This window comes from Saccostrea echinata, unplaced genomic scaffold, assembly GCF_033153115.1.
Source record: "Saccostrea echinata isolate AGI-Se365-2 ecotype Australia unplaced genomic scaffold, CSIRO_AGI_Sech_v1 ptg000002l, whole genome shotgun sequence".
Taxonomy (NCBI): Eukaryota; Metazoa; Mollusca; class Bivalvia; order Ostreida; family Ostreidae; genus Saccostrea; species Saccostrea echinata.
Window position 1 is genome coordinate 32,111,650 of NW_026889751.1, and position 21,865 is coordinate 32,133,514.

Consider the following 21,865-nt stretch of genomic DNA (forward strand, 5'->3'; position numbering starts at 1 on the left):
ATGTACTGTAGTATGTACCCTAGTATGTACTCTAGTATGTACTCTAGTATGTACTCTAGTATGTACTCTAGTATGTACTCTAGTATGTACCCTAGTATGTACCCTAGTATGTACTCTAGTATGTACCCTAGTATGTACTCTAGTATGTACCCTAGTATGTACCCTAGTATGTACTCTAGTATGTACTCTAGTATGTACTCTAGTATGTACCCTAGTATGTACCCTAGTATGTACTCTAGTATGTACTCTAGTATGTACTCTAGTATGTACTCTAGTATGTACTCTAGTATGTACCCTAGTATGTACTCTAGTATGTACTCTAGTATGTACTCTAGTATGTACTCTAGTATGTACTCTAGTATGTACTCTAGTATGTACTGTAGTATGTACTCTAGTATGTACCCTAGTATGTACTGTAGTATGTACTCTAGTATGTACTGTAGTATGTACTCTAGTATGTACTGTAGTATGTATTCTAGTATGTACTCTAGTATGTACCCTAGTATGTACTGTAGTATGTACTGTAGTATGTACTGTAGTATGTACTGTAGTATGTACTGTAGTATGTACTGTAGTATGTACTGTAGTATGTACTGTAGTATGTACTGTAGTATGTACTGTAGTATGTACTCTAGTATGTACTGTAGTATGTACTGTAGTATGTACTGTAGTATGTACTCTAGTATGTACTCTAGTATGTACTGTAGTATGTACTCTAGTATGTACTCTAGTATGTACTGTAGTATGTACTCTAGTATGTACCCTAGTATGTACTCTAGTATGTACCCTAGTATGTACTCTAGTATGTACTCTAGTATGTACTCTAGTATGTACTCTAGTATGTACTCTAGTATGTACCCTAGTATGTACTCTAGTATGTACCCTAGTATGTACCCTAGTATGTACTCAAGTATGTACTCTAGTATGTACCCTAGTATGTACCCTAGTATGTACTCTAGTATGTACCCTAGTATGTACCCTAGTATGTACCCTAGTATGTACTCTAGTATGTACCCTAGTATGTACCCTAGTATGTACTCTAGTATGTACCCTAGTATGTACTCTAGTATGTACTCTAGTATGTACTCTAGTATGTACTCTGGTATGTACTGTAGTATGTACTGTAGTATGTACCCTAGTATGTACTCTAGTATGTACTCTAGTATGTACTCTAGTATGTACTGTAGTATGTACTCTAGTATGTACTGTAGTATGTACTCTAGTATGTACTGTAGTATGTACCCTAGTATGTACTGTAGTATGTACTCTAGTATGTACTGTAGTATGTACTCTAGTATGTACCCTAGTATGTACTGTAGTATGTACTCTAGTATGTACTGTAGTATGTACCCTAGTATGTACTGTAGTATGTACTCTAGTATGTACTGTAGTATGTACTCTAGTATGTACCCTAGTATGTACCCTAGTATGTACTCTAGTATGTACCCTAGTATGTACTCTAGTATGTACTCTAGTATGTACTCTAGTATGTACTGTAGTATGTACCCTAGTATGTACCCTAGTATGTACTCTAGTATGTACTCTAGTATGTACTCTAGTATGTACTGTAGTATGTACTGTAGTATGTACCCTAGTATGTACTCTAGTATGTACCCTAGTATGTACCCTAGTATGTACTGTAGTATGTACTGTAGTATGTACTGTAGTATGTACTCTAATATGTACTCTAGTATGTACTGTAGTATGTACTGTAGTATGTACTGTAGTATGTACTGTAGTATGTACTCTAGTATGTACTCTAGTATGTACTGTAGTATGTACTCTAGTATGTACTGTAGTATGTACTCTAGTATGTACTCTAGTATGTACTCTAGTATGTACCCTAGTATGTACTGTAGTATGTACTCTAGTATGTACTGTAGTATGTACTCTAGTATGTACTGTAGTATGTACTCTAGTATGTACCCTAGTATGTACTGTAGTATGTACTCTAGTATGTACTGTAGTATGTACTGTAGTATGTACTCTAGTATGTACTGTAGTATGTACTGTAGTATGTACTGTAGTATGTACTGTAGTATGTACTGTAGTATGTACTGTAGTATGTACTCTAGTATGTACTGTAGTATGTACCCTAGTATGTACTGTAGTATGTACTCTAGTATGTACTCTAGTATGTACTCTAGTATGTACCCTAGTATGTACCCTAGTATGTACTCTAGTATGTACCCTAGTATGTACTCTAGTATGTACTCTAGTATGTACTCTAGTATGTACTCTAGTATGTACTGTAGTATGTACCCTAGTATGTACCCTAGTATGTACTGTAGTATGTACTCTAGTATGTACTCTAGTATGTACTGTAGTATGTACTGTAGTATGTACCCTAGTATGTACTCTAGTATGTACTTTTTGCCCTAATTTTCCTTCAACTCCATATTTTCGTGCACATGTACAAAGATGAAGATTGTTTCTAACATCTAAATTGTATGAAAAACGAGATGACATCAGCCTTTCCATCGTCAACTTTCCTTATCTATGTAGTAATATTCCGCTATCAGCTGCATATGGTGTTTATGTCTCCCAACTTATTCGCTACTCGCTACTCGGGAGCATGCTCAGGGTACGACCAGTTTTTAGACCGAGGCAGGCTACTCAACACATAAGTTGATGTGACAGGGATTTCAACAACCCCGTTAAAAGTCAGAATTCCGTAAATTCTAATATCGTTATTACCGGCCGCCTGGAGGCGGTCGGTTATTTGATATGAAAGTTCGAAGTAGTCGTGCGTTTCTGCGGAGTTAAAAATATAAAAGTATTTAACATTCATGTAAAATATTAATAAAGAGTGTCTAAATGTGTAACAAAATAATTTTAACATTAAAATTGAATAAATAATTGGGTAAAGGTTTTATCGGATCGAATCCTGATTGACGAACTCTGATATTGTGGAGAATATTAGCACACGTATTGGGCATTATCTAAAGCAAAGACCGAGATACATAAATATATATATATATATAATCAATATTACTTTCTCTATTTAAACAGGAATTATCGTATTTGTTTTAAAATGACGTTTATACACATTTCCTATGGGAATTTTCTTAAAAATGTGATTAAATTTTAATTTCTAAAAAGACAGAATATTACGAGATTTTTGCTCCAGCAGACGATGATAAAGCGCGTTTTACAATGTGCCAAGCATTTTCCCGCCACAACTCAACACCAAAACAAAGAAACTGCAGTAGTGGATCTAGAGGGGGTTGTGGGGGTTTCCTTTGGTCCTTTGGAGAGAGAGAGAGAGAGAGAGAGAGAGAGAGAGAGAGAGAGAGGACTCCCAAATGTTTGTGAAGAAAATTAAGTTGTTGAAAAATAAAATCCGCGCCTGCAATGTCGCATGCACTGTTTATTTCACCGGGATAAATTAACAGATTAATATAAGATATATTAATTGCAGATCACGCATTTCAGTTTGTTGCCTCATAAAAGGAACAATTGGTTTGCGGCCAATTTTTAACGCTCGCCTCAATATGTTTCTTGTAATAACCTTAAACCTATCACTGAGTCGTATTTTGGCTGACTTGTTTCCTACCAATTGTTAGACCTTTGCTTTTATACTAAATTTGAAATGTTCCGTCTACCTGATCAATACATAGGGCTCACTGAGGGTGACCTGTCAACATGGGATGCTTACTCCTCCTAGGCACCTGATCCAACTTCTGGATTTATATTTAAAGTTTTTATGAGATCGATCACTCTTTGTTATCTTCACCTTTTTTTCATTTCTTCAACTCTCCCTGCAGGTCACCTTATATTTACAATTTCTTGTTCAAATGCTACTTTGAGTTTTATTTTAACCTATCGACACAACAGACGATTGTTGTTCTATGTAGTGAACGATGCAAGGGATCTCAATTCATTCAAATGATAGCATGTAAAGCCTCACCAGTCATAGAGTAAAGAAATTAGCTAAGAATACCTACAATTTACTACATGTAGTTGAAATGTTTTGGAATGATTAAATCAACATGAGGTCAAAAAGCTTTTATTGGTTTACTTTAACTTGTTTTCAAACAGCAGCATACCAAGAAACCATGATGAACAAATACATGTACATGTATACACCTCAAGCATGTTTATAAATACATGTATTTCTAAAAGGTGTTGAAACATAATTCCATTGACTATTTGATCAATAATATTGTAAAGGTGCTTTAAGTAGGACATGTATACCCAGGGTCGTTCCATAAACTGACTAATTATTTTGTAGCATTGAGGGAGTGTTATTGTGGTCAATTTTCTGCCAAAAAACCCAATTTCATATAAAATTTAGTTTGACGAGGACACTGTCTTAAAATCGTATCAATGTTTACTTTTAAAATGCAAAATATCTGATTTTTACTTGTTTGTTGCCATGGCAACGGTTTCACTTTATTAGGGAAAATTGAAAAATCCTTTTTTTTCCCTTTTTTTTTTTTTTTACATTTTGAATAACAATAATAAAAATTTAATATATATTTAATAGATTTAAGACAATTATTCGTGCCATTTTAATTAAAATCGTATCAATGTTTACTTTTAAAATGCAAAATATCTTATTTTTAAGTACAAAACCTGTTGTATAGCCTCTGTTTACATGGAAACAGAGTTGGAGACTTACCTTTTTTTAGTTCATTGTAATGAAAATAATCCAGTTAACAAGTTGTTTGATTTTCGTAGATATAGAAAATGGTGATTTTTACTTGTTTGTTGCCATGGTAACGGTTTCACTTTATTAGGGAAAATTGAAAAATCCTTTTTTTCCCCATTTTTTTTTTTACATTTTAAATAACAGTAATAAAAATTTAATATATATTTAATAGATTTAAGACAATTATTCATGCCATTTTTATTATTCTAATATGATAGTTTATAAACTTAATAATTTTTTTCATTGAAAGTAATTTAAATGTAATAGGTCAAATACCTCAAATTTGGCGTTTTTACTTAAAATACGGGACGGGCAATATCTGTTGAAATCATGTTAAATGATGATGCTATTTTTGCTAAATTGATATATAACATATGTACAATTTAAACAAAAAAATTGGAGGGGTTCGCAAACCTTACCTTAATTATTTCTACATATGGGTCTACTCATTTTTTTCAACGTTTAATATAAATTGATAGATTTATTGCATATTGTTTTACGTCCGGTTTGAGAATTTTCACTCATATAGAGAGGTCACCATATACCGGTGAAGAGCTTTAAATTTAGACCTTTACTCGGTATTCAGGGTCATTGAGCAGTGAGAGAATAATCGTGTCAACGCCTGTCGTGAAAGAGGGCCTCGATTTATTTAGGTCTCATCCGAAAGACCCGCACTTTCACGTCAAAGTGCAGAGCGTTTGGCGAAATAACAGTTGCTACATATTTTTTTTATCGACTTAGGTCAGTCGCGGCCCGGGTTTAAATCCACGGCCTTTCGATCACACAGGGAGAGCTCTACCGACTGAGCTACTGTGATGATCTGTATAAAATGAAGAATTTTCTCAAATGAGCTTTTATTAGATCAAAAAAACAAGCTGAATAGGTACAGCTTTATGTATGACCTATGTAATTATCATCCCTTATAAGGATATGAAGTACAAATTTACTTGGCAAGCATAAATATTTTCTTTTTAGCATACTTTCCATGCTTTTTGGATTTGTTTGTGTTTTGATCTTTATGTATTTGGTGGAGGATTTAGAGCTATAGGTAATGAGATACACTCCAACAAACCAACCTCTCAACAACCAACCAAATGTGAAAGAAAAAACGGTCAAGCTTGACAATGAAACAACGAAAAATCTAAATTCATCGGCCAAAAGGAAATTAAGAAAGTTTGCATTTAGAGAGGACTCCTGTGACATTGAATCTAAAAAGAATGATCTTATTCACAGAGGGGAAAAAACCAAGTTCTTTAACAGTAAGTGATTGAGTCTTCTAGGTCTTGTAGAGTTTTATAGAAATTTATTTATACATACATGATACGCACTTATTAATCAATAAATATATGGTCTGCTATACTCGAATCTAAATATTGTTTAGTTTAAGTAAAAAATAAAAAATAACAAAATAAAAATGTAGTTAATTGAAAAAAGACCAAAAAAATCACGCCGGACAAAATCAAAGCTATTTAAAGAGGAAGAAATAAATATAAAGGAAAATGCAAACATTAAAAAAATCAATTCGTGTGCGTTGCATATACACTGTAATTACTTAATTCTTTCAGATTTTACACCAATTGGTGGGTTGGACTGGGGATTTCAAAGCACTGTTCATTGCATGGATGTAAATGAAACCACTTTTACTATGTCGAATGAAGAAGGAGAACAACTGATTCCTGGATGCTCCAACAATGACGTGTATCTAGAAACAAAGAAGCATTTAAAAACTACTTCTGTCTTTACATTTCCAGATGAATGCCTTAAAAGAGTCATTACGAAAATCTGCACAGACCATCTCCCTGTTCCAAACATCGTTCATTATATATGGATTGGAAAGCAGGAATTTGAGTTCATTTATTTTGTTAGTCTTTATAGCACACACAAAAACCAAAACCCTTTTTTTTCTTTATTATGATGTTTTACCTTCTGGAAAATGGTGGGGTATACTTTCAAAAATTGTAAGAAATATTGTGTATGTAAAAATAATACCATCCACCGAAATTTCAGGAAAGAGGATCAAATGGGTGCAGCACAAGTCCCGATATCTTGAGACTCAGAATATTAAAAGGTACATTTTATCAAGTCTGATTAAGTTTTCCTTATTTTACAGAAAAAAACCTCAAATTTATTAGATTCTACTGGCTCAAATTTAAAAGTTTTTTTTTTTCATTTTGCATCGAACTTTTTTTTTAATAGAATATGGTGGCATATACCTTGACACAGACCATTATGTTCTTAGATCGCTAAATGAATTCAGAAACAAGGATTTCACTATGGCAACGGCGCATGCTGGATCAGTGGCTAGCGCAATGATATTTGCAGCAAAAAATACTACATTTATTAATATCTGGATTGATAGTTACAGTTCCTACGATCCAAACATTTGGGGAGCTAACTCAGTAACAATAGCAAGGAAGCTTTCCATAAAATATCCACAGCATATACATGTATTCGAACATCATTGTTTCTTCTTTCCACATGGGGATGTCTTGTATAACCAAAATTACAAATGGTCTCGCAGCTATGGGTTTCATCTGTATGGTAAAAGAAATCGGTGGGAGGAAGTCCAAAAATGGAATTTATTAACTATAAAAAATTTGAACAATACTATTGGTGCAGTTTTCAGATATATCCTGTTTGGAAATAAAGAATTGTGCGATTAGTCTATCAATTTCCCTTTTCATAAAAGTACTTCTTATGCGGGATTTCTCATTATATTTTTATGGTATTATGTACGCAGTTGTTCTCAACAAAGAGACCAGGTCTTCCAACAATCTATTGAAATTCCCATGGGTACCTATTGCGCCCCGTTATTAACAGACCATTTTTGTATTCATATGAAGCAGAATTTGTCCAAAATCTTATACGTGAAATGAAGAAAACAGTTGCTGTGGCCTTCAACTCGACATTTAGATATATCGACGACGTGTTGTCAATTAACAATGGTTATTTCCATTCATCTGTCGATACGAAATATCCTGGTGAGCTTGCGATAAAAGATACCACAGAGTCTGACACATCTGTTTCCTATTTAGATATTTTACTTGAGAAAGACGTTAATGGTAATCTAATAACCAAGCTTTATGATAAACTCAATCGTCAACTTCCCTTACTTATGCAGCAATATACCTTCGTCGCCTGCATACGGGATTTATATCTCTCAGTTGATTCGATATGCAAGAGCATGCATTACGTATGTACAATTTCTAAAACGAGGTAAATTATTGACAAACAAGTTGATGAAACAAGAATATCAGCTGTCTCGTTAAAGTCATCATTTCGTAAGTTCTATGGTCGATACAATGACCTTGTAAGCAAATAAAATTTATCATTGAGTCAAATGCTGACTGATTTTTTTCATACTAATTGTTAGACCATTATGTAAACACTGAATTGTCAACGGATTTTTCCGTTATTTCCCGATGATGACAAAGAGCACACGGCGGGTGCGACCGGTCGGCAGGGGATGCTCACTCCTCCATGGCATCTGATCCCACCTCTGATGTTTTTGAGGTCCGTGTTTGCTCTGCTCCAAAATTTGTATTGTTTAATGGATTTTTGAGCTTGAATACTGTTCGTTATCTCCATATATTTCATGGAACTTATATTTTAAAGAAATGCTTAATACCGGTATTTAATTTTATAAAAATATTTTCTTACAAATAGAAAGTATGCCCTGTATCTTGATTCTGATTTTGAAGGGAAAAAGTGACCAGTAAAATATGTCTTGGAGACAGGTACTCTGGAAAAGAGTTCATTTAAAAAATGACATTCTTTCACAGAGGTCAATGACATTAATTTCAAACAAAACAGAATCATTTAGATTTTATCTAAAAACCAATTAAAAACATTACATCATAGAGGTTTTAGAGTATTTCATTGACGATAAAACGCTCTTGTTCACCTGAAATCTTGTCAAATACTTACAACTAAGTTGTTGCTACAAAGGTTTCCACAATCTTGTTAAAAGTCAGCGAAATTTCAGGTTGTGTTGGCAAATACAACACAGTTAGGTGGAATGTTGACTGGCATATTTCATGCATTTCAGTTGGTAACCATTATTTCCATACTGAATCGACTATGGATTACTCTATTTACCCGATCATGAAAAAGACCAATGTGACGATCGACAAGGGTGCCTACTCTTCCATAGCACATTCATGGCACTTGATTCCACCTTTGTTTTCAGAGGTCCGTTTTTGCACTTGAGCAAGATACCGTATAAGTGGAATCTTTAGCGGGACGCAAATTTGACGATTTGTCTTTCAAAATCAGATATAACTTTCAACGAGAAAAATTTTTTGCGATTTTATGGTGTATAAATAGATAACTGTTACCTCAAATGCGGAACAAAATGTTAGCGATATTTAGCTTAAGCGATCCTAACACCCTCGCTAGATGTGCCAAAATTTGAATTTTCGCTACAATTTCTGCTTATACGGTATTGACAATCAAGTTGATGAAACAGAGATAACAACAATCTCGTTTAATGTCATGGCAAGATCTATGGTGGCTACAATGATTTGTCAACAAATACAATCTATCATTAAGTCGAATGCTGACTGCCGTTTTTTTCATACTAATTGTTAGACAATTATTTACACTTTGAATTGTCTTATTACGTTTGCCCGATCATGAAAATGAGTACACGGCGGGTGTGACCGGTCGACAGGGAATGCTTACTCTCCCATGGCACCTGATCCCACATCTGATGTTTTAAAGGTCCCTGTCTGCTCTGTTCCCGATTTGTATTGTTTCATTTGACGTTTGAGTCTAATTACTGTTCATATTCTCCATAGTACATTTTTTTAAGCATATATATAGCCGGTTCGGGATTAAGGTAAGTCGTATATGTCACAAAAAAATCTCTACACACGTTGAGGTCGTAGTCTGTGTCACTCTGGATACCCCGGGTATAATTTTTGAAGTAAAAGCTTTCAAACGATCTGGATATATTTTACACGCGGAGATATGTACACGTGTTCAATTAAAGATTGATAATATTTATAAGCATCATTTACAGTGGTCAAGATTGGATTTCTTTTTACATTTCAATCGATATTTAGTTTTTATTACATCCATGAGCATCTTTGCTTAGTTAGAATGCGATCAGATAGTTATCAAGCAAGTAATACAAATTTAATACTGGAAAATTTATAATGGCCCAAAGGTATGTTGAAACTGTTTTTTTAATCTCTCCTCCCAGTGATTTATGATCCATGTCTGTAGTTTTTTTTTGTGTTCATCAAATTCTTGAGTTGAGTGTTTTCCCGACATGCATGTATTTTATTCCGCTACAGGCTAAAGAAGTATTTGTCAGCAAATACAATTTATCATTGAGTCAAATGCTGACTGACGTTTTTCACACTAATTGTTAGGCCATTATTTACACACTGAATTGTCAACGGATTTTTCCGTTATTTCCCGATCATGACAAGGAGCACACGGCGGGTGTGACCGGTCGGCAGGGGATGCTCATTCCTCCATGGCACCTGATCCCACCTCTGATGTTTAGAGGTCCGTGTTTGCTCTGCTCCTATTTTGTATTGTTTAATGGACTTTTGAGCTTGAATACTGTTCGTTATCTCCATATATTTCACAGTAAAGAAGCAATAAGATCAGTTGGATAAGAAATTCTAAAGTCTGACTATTCAATATAGAATTAGAATTAAACAGATTAATAGTACAACCTTAAGAGAGCTGAATTGTCATGCCTATATTAAGACGATTTTAACCTCCTGGAAATAATACAATAATAAATAGTATAAGAGTATTGAAATATTAATTTACAAATTGAAGCTGAAATATGTCCCCAGTTGTAACTGGCTTGTTACTTTTACCAGCGTAGAGGATGACTTGTAAGCTTACATGTACATTTATGTAGTGGTTAAATACCTAGAAGCTATAAGAATTCGTGACTTCTGTCTAGACTAGTATATAATTCGAGTATTACATTTTCATTACTGATACATGTACATGTACTCAAACTGCATATTGATTCTGCCTCGCAAGTATTTTAAGAAAAGAATGTGGTAAATGTTACTGAAAATATTAAAATATTATCATTAAATACATATCATTAAATACACTATCTTCGGTTTTGATGATAATTTAACTCTGTAGTATTCAGTCACATTTCAAAAGGCCTGGACTATTTTTTAAATTGAAGTTAAACAAAAAACGTCATTAACAAAATCGTGACTTGCTTTTAAGGTAGAGATTGATAGGTTGTCAACAAAAAAACTAACCATTGAAATTTTCTGGATTTTATATATGTTTGTATTGAGACTTTGTTCTGAATCATATTAAAAATTCAAGGTAGGTCATCGGGTTAGCTTAAGAGAAATTTGATAATTTTAACATAGCCTTCATCATCCACCGAAGGCCTAAAAAGGCAGGGTAAAATAATATAAGAAAAAGATATGAAAAGGGCTATAAAATTTTTATTGTTATATCAATTATTATTTGCCTTATATGAATTCAAACATCTGTCTATATGAATTAATATTTGACATCAATCTTAAATTTATCAAGCATTGTAAGTGAAAAACAGAATTACATTCACCAAGATGCATGGTCAAATTACGTTAAAATATTGCCTATTCATTGCTCAAAGACTCGCACTTCTGCTTCCACTGTGAAAAAATTACCCATCAAATTTCTTTTTTTATTGCATATTATAGTTAGTCAATAAGTATCTTAAATTTCAGGAAAAAATCATACTACATAATGGGGTTTAATTTCAACGTGTCACAAGTTTATTATCTTACACCTTACCCTACCCCCTTCCTTTACAAAGGATGCACTTTTGAAGATTACAGTTACTTAAAGAGATTATCAAGAATTCACCAAAGGTTTTTGCAGAAAATGTGCAAATTCTTTGTAATATCATCTTCTTAATTACATTTTACATCACAAAGGCAAATAATTATATATTCTAGACACATATTGCCCTTGTTGACCTTTTTGCACTAATATTCAAAAAAAGATATAAACTTTTTTCATATCCAAGATATGGCTTAAATTATTTGAATTATATATATATATATATATATATATATATATATATATATATATATATATATATATATAAAAAACTATATATATATATATATATATATATATATATATATATATATATATATATATATATATATATATATATATATATATATATATATATATATATATATATATATATATATATATATATACTTTTCAATAACAATCTCTTGATTGTTCCAAATATAAGAAAAATCCAGTGAATATGAAGTTTTATAAACAGAATCAATCCACAGTTCTAAAAAGTCATAACTGTATTGTGTCAAAATTCATTTATATAGTTTATATTTAAATATAGGGATTCACATAGTTTTATTTTCTGGACCAGAGAACAATTTAAATTTATCCAATATGAAATCATTCTGGAATACTATATATCATAGAGAAACATCCCATCTCACCATAAACTGTCATATATGATTATGTACAAATATTAAACTCAATATATGGTTCAAACATTTTAAGTGAATACATTCGATAATATGCAAGTTGCCATGGTCACATATTTCACAATCAAAAATTAAAACTAGTTACAATTGTACCAATATATCAAACATCATCAAGGTACTTTACAAGTTTTTCCAATTTTAGGTATAATTTGATATAATCAGATAACATCAAAAACATAAAAATGAACAAAATATTACATGTATATTATTTTACGAAATTGACCTAAACTTGAAATATTTACATCCATTAAATATTATCTCCTTTATTTCTTAAGAAAACTATCGCTGTTTATCATGCATGCAGTCAGTGAATACTGCTAAGCATTTCACCACTACATATTTCTTGAGCAGTGGCTGTTTCATCAATGAAATGTACAATGATGTAAATATTAATAATACAATATCTCATACACTAAATCCTTTTTTGAATGATTATTTGTACAGATATACATGTAAATATAAACAAATATTTTTCTTTATTAGTTAGTATGGGAATCAACATTGCATACTCGCTGTAATAATACATTTATGACCTCTTAACACTTTCATTCCTCAGTACACATGTCCTCAAGGATGGTTTTGATGGCATGAATGGTCTTTCCTCTAAAACCTCGTTCCTGGAGAATACTTTTGACCCCGACATTTGGATCCCTCTTAAAAGCAAGTTGTAAGTGTTTCAACCCCAGTCCAGAATTTGCAATTCGTCTTGCAACAGTCTTTGAAATTTTCTTTTCTTGAATCACTTCTGTGAAGCTGCTCTCCAACTTCCTCACATGAAAGGGAAATACATCAGAATCTTTGCAATGACTGTAAAGTTTCTCTTCAAATAGTCGATGTAAACTTTTCACATCTTCTAAGGCATTATGTGAATCATATTCAAAACCAAGAAATGTCTTGACTAGAGTGGTCTGTTTGTAGTTATTAATCTGACTTTTGGGGAAAACTTTTCTGGCTAGTTTCAAAGTGTCTATGCACCCACAGATTAATTGTAAAAATGAGGCTAGGAGTCCAAACTCCTCCAGTAGTTTCAACAAAATTGGAATGTCATATGAAATAATATTATGGCCGACAAGAACAGGACACTTCTTTGATTTAAGAAAATCCAAGAAATCTAACAACGCATGGTGGATGTTGATGCTGTTGACCTCTTCTCCATTAAGATACATTTGATTCTTTTGGAAACAGTACTTCAAACCTGTTATTTCGCTTGCCTTTTGGCTTATCGGCTGACGAGGGTCAATGTAAACATTGAATTCATCTTTGCCATCATACGCAGCTAGTTGAGTCATATCCTTCCAGAGTAATATTGGCATGTGCTGCACTTTTTGTTCCTTACATCATAGTCAATTATTTTTCCTGTATGTATCCCCACAAGACTAGCATGTCCTTAAAAACATAAAATATACATACTACTATTGATAGTAATTGTTAATAATGAAGCATAAAAAATCGGGGATAAGCTGAGCCATATGCCTACATAACAATGCACTCAATATACAGATAATAGAAGTCGATCACTTCCCGTGTTAGACTGTTTCTGTGGCGGAAAATACAAGATCAAGTGTTTACCTTGTTTAGAATCTAGATATCATCATTTTCACAAGCAATGTATACATTTAAATGCCTAGATGTCAATTTGTACAACTGAAATATTTCCGATATGCATACCTGCCTAGCTGCAAATTTGGCATGGGCATTTGACTCATCTAATCCCCACAGGTTCTTTCTGTAAAATCTTTACTTTTAAAGTTATCCAGAATGGTCAGGGTTAATACAATTAAATTTCTTAAAGTCCTCATTAAATTTCAAGTTAATTACAAACCTGAGTTACTACTGTACTACCCCCCCCCCCCCCCCAATCTGGAAAAAAATTCTGGATTTTCCCTGATACATGTAAAAGAGTAAATTTATTGAAATGAAAAAAGAAAAAAAGAAGGGAAACAAATTCAGTCTGAAATACAAACCAATGGCTACTTTGGTGTTAATATCAAAAGCGCCCTTGCTGTTCCTCTTTCCAGATGAAACTTTATTTAAATGGCCACAAAGGTTATTTCTGCAGAGAATGTTGAACACACTGCCTAGTCCATATCTTGTTTCACCTGGTAGTATTATACATGTATTTATTTGAGTTTTTATTTTATCTGTTTAAAATTGAATACAATAACAAATATATTTATATTTACAAATGGGATTTCTGAAAACTGCATGTGCACCATTTAAACCATATTTCATCAGATTGTATATGTACATGGATTATAAGTTGAAATATTTGGTTACATTTAAATACATAAAATACATTGTAAATTAATACACAAATTTATATCACCACATAACATACTGCACATGTATATCATATTATCCAAATTTCTCAGCATTAGATGATGAACAAAAACTTTTTTGGTTTATACTCAATACTAAAGACAAGGAAACTCTTAATTTTGTTGGCAAATTCATAAATGATAACATGTTATAGTAGCCATACACTTCTATATATTGTATTCCTTTTAACTGAAATAGTACAATATTATTGTTGAAATGAGCAATGCCATTTACAAACTGTTATACTATTCATTGGCATAACTTTTCCTTATTATTGTAATAAATTCATACTTGTCTGTTATGGGCTCTAAATTTGAAAATAAATGTTCTGTTCTGTTCTATATCAAAAAATTGTAATTATTCACCTGATATATCTGACAGATGGAGATGTGCCTGACATTGCGAACAATACATTTGATCTGCAAGGTGTCTGATCTCAATCACTCTCCTCCCATCATACCATTTAATATCTTCAGTGTCATTGTTTTTGACGTCTATATTCAAAGCCACGTCAGGCACACTAGTTATATATACCGGCGCCGAATGTGGAGCTGGTGGACAAGGCGTATTTTCATCAAGAGTATACTCATGGTCTTCTTTGATTTCACTTATATTTCGTTTCTTATTAAAATGTTTCAATCTATACGACCGCCAAGATTTAATCTGGGTAGAAAACTTGCCTTTTAAACGAGGAAATTTTAGCGAGGCCGAATCGTCTGCCTCGTCGGCCATCTTGTATCAATAGACAATAATGTGTAAATGAGAATAATTATCTGGCGGCGTTAAGGAATCCGGAAAAACAGCACGTGCTAATATGTGAATTCTATCTATCACGTGATTGCTATCGGTCTCTACCTTAAGATAAGGGTTTCCCTAGCAATCTTCCATGGCACTTTTATTTTAACTAATCGACGAAAAAGAGAAGAATGTTCTATGTAATGAATGATGCAATTTTTAACATTGTTATGATGAAATATTATGTAGAAAATAAAAATAGATATACTGTGTAATTTTTCCGCGACTTTACATGGTTGAAAATTCACCGGGAGCAAATTGACTTACCTGTCTTTGTAAAAGGTCTAATTAGAAGTTAATTTCAAACTAGGACTAATTCTCATGTGTAAATCTTGCGTATCACCCATTCACATGCGTCAAAATACAACACGCTGCAAATTATATGCATATATGTAACATCGGTATGCCGTATATAAATGGGTTTTTGTGAACGGAGTCTAATGAAATGTTTTAAAATTAATAATGTTTAATTTTATTCTAGTTAGAAATGGTATCAGAGTCCCATAAGGACGTAGATATTGTCAATCAGAAACTCAAGTATCTTTTTAATATCAACTTTAGAATACTTGTGTGGACAATTCAGATGTTTTGTATCAAAATAATTTTGCAAATGACCAGTGACATGGTAAGTATGTATACGAGTTGCATTTTCATTGAAAAAACGGCTGTCAATAATGTCAAAAACCTGGAATTAAATGTATCGTGGGTAATGGTTTTATAAAGTGTTGAAAAGTCGTACCTTAAATTTTGATGTTATTGATTTTTTTAAAAATAATGTGATTTCAAATTTTCTAAAAGTCCCTTGGAGTTTCTAAGTATCCACATCTGATTTGCAACACCTCTCGAATATACTGTTGTTCAGTACTCCTGAAGTTTCTCTTTTGCTACTGTAAATATTTTTAGTGAGGGATAAAGAAAGAGGCATGGTAGACCATTTACTGGAACCCGCTATGTATCTTTCTTTGCAATTATAAGGATTTTTAAGTAGTTTTGGAATCCAATAAAGATATGGTAATTCACATTTATTTTAATTGTTTAGAATAAATCAAAACTGACTTTTTGTTTTAAAGAGTTTTCTCCTTAGAAAGGGAGCTACGGGTATAAGTTGGATTAACACTTGCAGAATTACTCTGTATCCTAGTTCCTATAAAATACAATTCAAATAATGAACCTTACAAATAAAGACAATGTTGGGGGAATGGGGTGGGGGTCGGGGCAGTACATGCCTCTTATTTCACTTATGCATTGAGGAAGGATGGTTTTCAAATTGCCCCTCAATTGCTAAATGCAAGATTTCGACATCCATCTGATATTTTTCATCCATTCTGACAAAGAGTCAAGCTCTTCTCATTCATATTTGGCCCACCGCCTGGCGTAATCTTCCACAGAATTCATAATATTTATGAAGATCTTTTTTTATTGTCTAGATGATTTTGTTTTAGTTTTATTGATTAGATTAGAATTTACTATGATTTCATATTTCATTAAGCATCTTTAACTATTAAGACCGTTCACGGTAGCTCAGTCGTTAGAGCGCTCGCTCCGTGATCGGGAGGTCGTAAGTTCGAATCTCAGCCGCGACTGACCTAAGTCGATAAAAAGAAAATGGGCAGCAACTGTTCCTTCGTCATGCGCTCGGCACTTTGAAGTGAAAGCTGCGGGTCCTTCGGATGAGACCTTAAAAACCGAGGCCCCGTGTCACGGCAGGAGTTGGCACGATAAAGATCCCTCACTGCTCAATGGCCCTGAGTGCCGAGTAAATGTCAAAATTTGAAGCCCTTCACCGGTATATGGTGATGTCTCTATATGAATGAAAAATTCTCGAATGGGAAGTAGAGCAACATACAATCAATCATTTAACTATTAAGTCAATGGATCCACTCCTCTAGATCATATACTGTTTCAAGTTAAGGCTTGATCACGGTAGCTCAGTCGTTAGAGCGCTCGCTCCGTGATCGGGAGGTCGTGAGTTCGAATCTCAGCCGCGACTGACCTAAGTCGATAAAAATAGGTAGCAACTGTTTCTTAGCCAAGCGCTCGGCACTTTGAAGTGAAAGTTGCGAGTCCATCGGATGAGACCTAAAAACCGAGACCCCGTGTCACGTTAGGCGTTGGCACGATAAAGAACGCTCACTGCTCCTTGGCCCTGAGTGCCGAGTAAAGGTCTAAATTTGAAGCCCTTCATCGATATATGGTGACGTTTCTATATGAGAGAAAAATTCTCGAAAGGGAAGTAAAACGACATACATTCAATCAAATCAAGGCTAGTGACGTCATTTATGACACAAGATTTTTTGCTTCTTATTACTTTGCAGTATTATTTTCGAATGAAGAAATTCTGCTTTTATAAATAATTGATAAAATAAATAACTGTACGCAAATGGTTATTACACATCTTCATGAGAATACATTGATTTTGGTTGCTTGTTAAAATTTTAAAGATGTCACAATGATATTTTTACCATATCGTGCATCACGACTGTGAACTCATGCCCTCGATCCTAAACGTAGCTGAGTCCGTGGTTTTTCCTGTTCTCGATTCGTTTTGCCAACTATATTTACAGTCCCTGAAACGTTCTACTTTCCCACTTGAACGGTGAGTGAACGCTGAACGAACGGTGAACGAACGCTGAACGAACGCAGAGCGAACGGTGAGTGAACGATGTGTGAACGCTGAACGCAACTTGGTGAACGATGTGTGAACGCTGAACGGTGAGCGAACGCAGAACGCGAACGGAGCGCAAACGCGAGCGCAAAGTGAACGGTGAACGAACGGTGAACGCAAGATGAACGATTTATTCGGAATGCCTCTGATCTTTTCCTTGCATTGCAACTATTCTATTGTATTCGAATGCCTGGTGCTAAAAATATAAATAAAAAATAAATAAATAAACAAATCAATGAAAATTGTCCTAAGAAAGACGATACATGCACATTAAGTAAAATTATTTGAGTTTCTTACAATTTTTTCTGCACATATGTACGATGTTTAAATTCAACTTTTTGATGACACGATTTTTATCGCTGTAAAACATTGTAATTGTTACCGAACGCTGTAGTATAACAGATGAAATTCATCTAGTTGTAAAATAAATATGTTTATTCTTATTTGATATATAAAACCATTACAAATAATGTGGATTTTAGACGAGAAAACTACGGACTTATAGAATGAATTACAACGGTTGTAACAACCATAGAAGGCGATTCCGTGTAAAATAGTGAGAAAAAAAATATTTTACAAAGATATGTGGACGTATTGCATAAATACACTCGTAGTTTAAAATTTTAATGCAGTAATATATTTATGTGTCAGTTTTATTTTTTATGATGATTTATTGAGCAGATTTCTACATCTATCTGTAGACATTTCCCGGCCGTGATTATACTCGGACAAGATGATACAAAGAGGCAATCATATTATTTGTTATATATTAAATTTTCACAACTTGATATTTAAGTAGTATGCTGTCATAGTTTTTATTAAATAGACAAATGAGAGAAAGAGAGAGAGAGAGAGAGAGAGAGAGAGAGAGAGAGAGAGAGATATTCAGTTTTAGCCCCCCCCCTTCCTCAAATATCAAACAAAAATTCTAAATTTTTTCTAAATATATTAGGCAGTGAAAGTAACCATTTTTTATCAACAAATCCATTTGTTTTACAGTCATAATCGGTTTATATTTTCCTGCTTCAAGTTCACACAAAGTCCACGTGCTTGACCTGTCAATCAAAATCATTCGGCACTGTGCAGGTGTGAAAATCTCGTCACACCGAAGGCAAAGTGTTAAGAAGTTTTACTGAACATTTTTCTTATTTTTTCTAGATCTGATTCATTTGTAAGAAATAAATAAATGAATAAAATACATTGGGAATAAATACTTGGAATAATTAAGCCGCTTGAATTTGAAACATACTCCCTGCCAATTTAAAATATCACCGCCGGCACATGTATATTTTGAACTACTATTGTTTAATGACTCTGTTTAGATGCCTGTTTGTTTTGAGACTGAAATTTTTGTGCTACAAAACACATTAACATCTTCTTAAATGTTAATTAAGATGTACTGGATATACTAACTAAGGAACCGATTTAGGGGAAAGGGGGGGGGGGCTCTTAATAATATTGAATGACAAACATATAAAGTTACGGTGAAAAATATCATTACTGGAGAATCACCTTGGTTATATAAATGATAATCATGTTATAAAGGCATTTCTCTCTCTCTAATTAAAGACTTTATATATGTAAAGTAGAAAAAAATTCTTTAATGTATAACATTTTAAACAAATATTTTTTTTAACCACAGTATCAATTTAATTCGCTCTAAAGATATTTAATTAATTGGATATCCGCAGTACTGTTTATCATTCTCAGAACAAGTTCTAACATGTATTACTGTATTATTTGAAAAAAATGTGATAGAAATAAATATTTTCGTATTTTTGCTGCAGTTGGTAAATTAATTGACTTCGATTATTATCTATCCATTAACGATTTGTCGTCTTTAACATAACAACAAAATGTTACAGTGCTTGAAGTATCACTATTTTGCCCGTATTTAAATTTAATTTTTCAGCATCGTTCTACATAGGTACATACATGCACTTATAACGACATTTATTTTCCAGATAAATTTTATAAATAACCTAACAGCTAAGTTAGAATAATAAAAATAAATATTGTAGATAATTTTTTTTCCCCATGAAATAATGATTCTTTAAACACGGTATGTTGTTTATTAAATTCAAAACCTGTAAATCCTTACATAAAAAAGATAAGTCCTTTCACTTCGGAGTTCCGAATGACACTGGAGACTGAACGATAAGTGAACGCTGAACGCAAGGTGAACGCAAAGTGAACGAACGAAGAGCGAACGGTGAACGCTTCGTGAACGGTGAACGCGAGCGCACGGTGAACGCTGAACGCAAAACTGTGAACGGAGAGCGAACGGTGAACGCACGCTGAACGAACGGTGAACGAACGGCGAGCGAACGGAAAAATGGGAAAGTAGAACGTTTCAGGGACTGTAAGAGATTGATAACTGTACGTTACCTTTCCGATTTACATCATGGTTCCTAGGGTTTGGATGTGACGGAAATAGGATGCCAAAGCCTTAAACTCGAATGTAAAAGAAATTTTTTTTTTCAATTATTTTTTCAAGAACAACCTTATAAGTCCGTTTCACTTGCAAGCATTCTCAGTTAGGTGTAGTCAGATTTGTTCAAATCATGACCCAGGTTGGGCTATGATTGGGCCACATAAAAGAGTCGAAGTTTTATAGTGGAACCTGTAGAAAAAAAATCTTTTAAAAACTTTCCTCTTGAACAACCGGGAAACAATTAGATTTATTCATATGTATCATAGATTCAATTTCTGTTCCAATATTTTTGCAATGTTGGGTTTACGAAAGAGGGCCAACCCTCTATTTTATAATACATAATAAAAGATTAGTGTAGATTAGTTAGTTTAAGTCAGTTCATATTGAAGGTAAGAGAGTTTATCGATATCTTCATGATTAGAATATGAAATATCTAAGAAATGACATTAATGTTCATAGGAATTTTGTTCATCATTTCACAAAATGCAGAAACATGTGAGAAGGAAAAGCAATTTATCTACACTAGTACAGTATATGCGAAATTCATTCATGACCCTGAAGTCGAAATGAACGGTATATTGACATAAACATGCTTCGAACATGAACTTTAATGTGCTGCAACACAGCGGGTATTTATATCTTAGTATATGTATTTTATGCATTATGTATATTAAGTACAAGTTCTTTGATTAAGATAATTTCAAGAATAATTCAATTAATGTTATCAATTTATCCGAAAATGAAGAAATATGGAGAAGGGGGGGGGGGTTCCATTATTTTCACGACCACACGTGGCCAAAACTCTAAAATATTTGTATAGATTAGATAACGTTATATATATTTGTTAAGTTTTCCTTTTGAGAGTTGTAAAAATACTTGCATTCAGCTTTTACACAGACAGGCTTTGTTCTATAGAAAAAATGTACTTATTTCTATACGTAGTAGTATTTTGTTATCTGTTAACAGTATATAAATAGTGCACGTTTTTTAGGGTAACAGTTGAAATTGACATCCCAAGGAAAACCATTGTCAACCGACGCGTCATTCATATTTTGGATTCTGTAGAGGATTACGTCAGGCGTTGGGTAAGACATGAAAAAGGAGACCTTGACACATTGTCAGAATGGATTAAATGTATTAGATATATGTTAAAATCTCGCATTAAACGATTGAGGGGCAATATGAGAACCATCTATCCGTCTGTATTCAATAATACAGAAGTGAAAAAAGAATTAGGTAGATTACACGATCAGTACGTACTGGTCCCTGCTGACAAAGCAGGTAACAACATTGTTTGTAAGGCTCATTATATAATTGTATTTTAGAGGAACTAGGATTTAATTCTACAAGTGGTAATCCAACTTATACCTATAGCTCCCTTTCTAAGGAGGAAATTCTTCAAAATCATATGTCAGTTTTGAATATTTTTAATATTCCCAGCAGCCAAAATGAATTTGAATTACCATATCTATATTGGATTCCGAAAC

At 33.3% G+C, this 21,865-nt stretch overlaps 1 protein-coding gene and 1 pseudogene across 1 annotated transcript; one reads left to right on the forward strand and one right to left on the reverse strand.

The window, feature by feature from the left end:
• The first annotated feature begins 5,705 nt into the window (after positions 1–5,705).
• LOC133178287 (uncharacterized) lies at positions 5,706–7,317 on the forward strand (annotated as a pseudogene).
• A 5,381-nt stretch (positions 7,318–12,698) lies between these two features.
• Positions 12,699–13,451, reverse strand: LOC133177736 (uncharacterized). The gene has a single exon (XM_061312648.1). It carries the CDS (start codon positions 13,329–13,331, stop codon positions 12,711–12,713), a length of 621 nt encoding a protein of 206 aa, XP_061168632.1. The 5' UTR covers positions 13,332–13,451; the 3' UTR covers positions 12,699–12,710.
• Between the last annotated feature and the right edge of the window lie 8,414 nt (positions 13,452–21,865).

Excerpts from the sequence above, each read along its gene's own strand:
- LOC133177736 (XM_061312648.1), bottom strand. The coding sequence starts at position 13,331 with ATGTATCTTAATGGAGAAGAGGTCAACAGCATCAACATCCACCATGCG.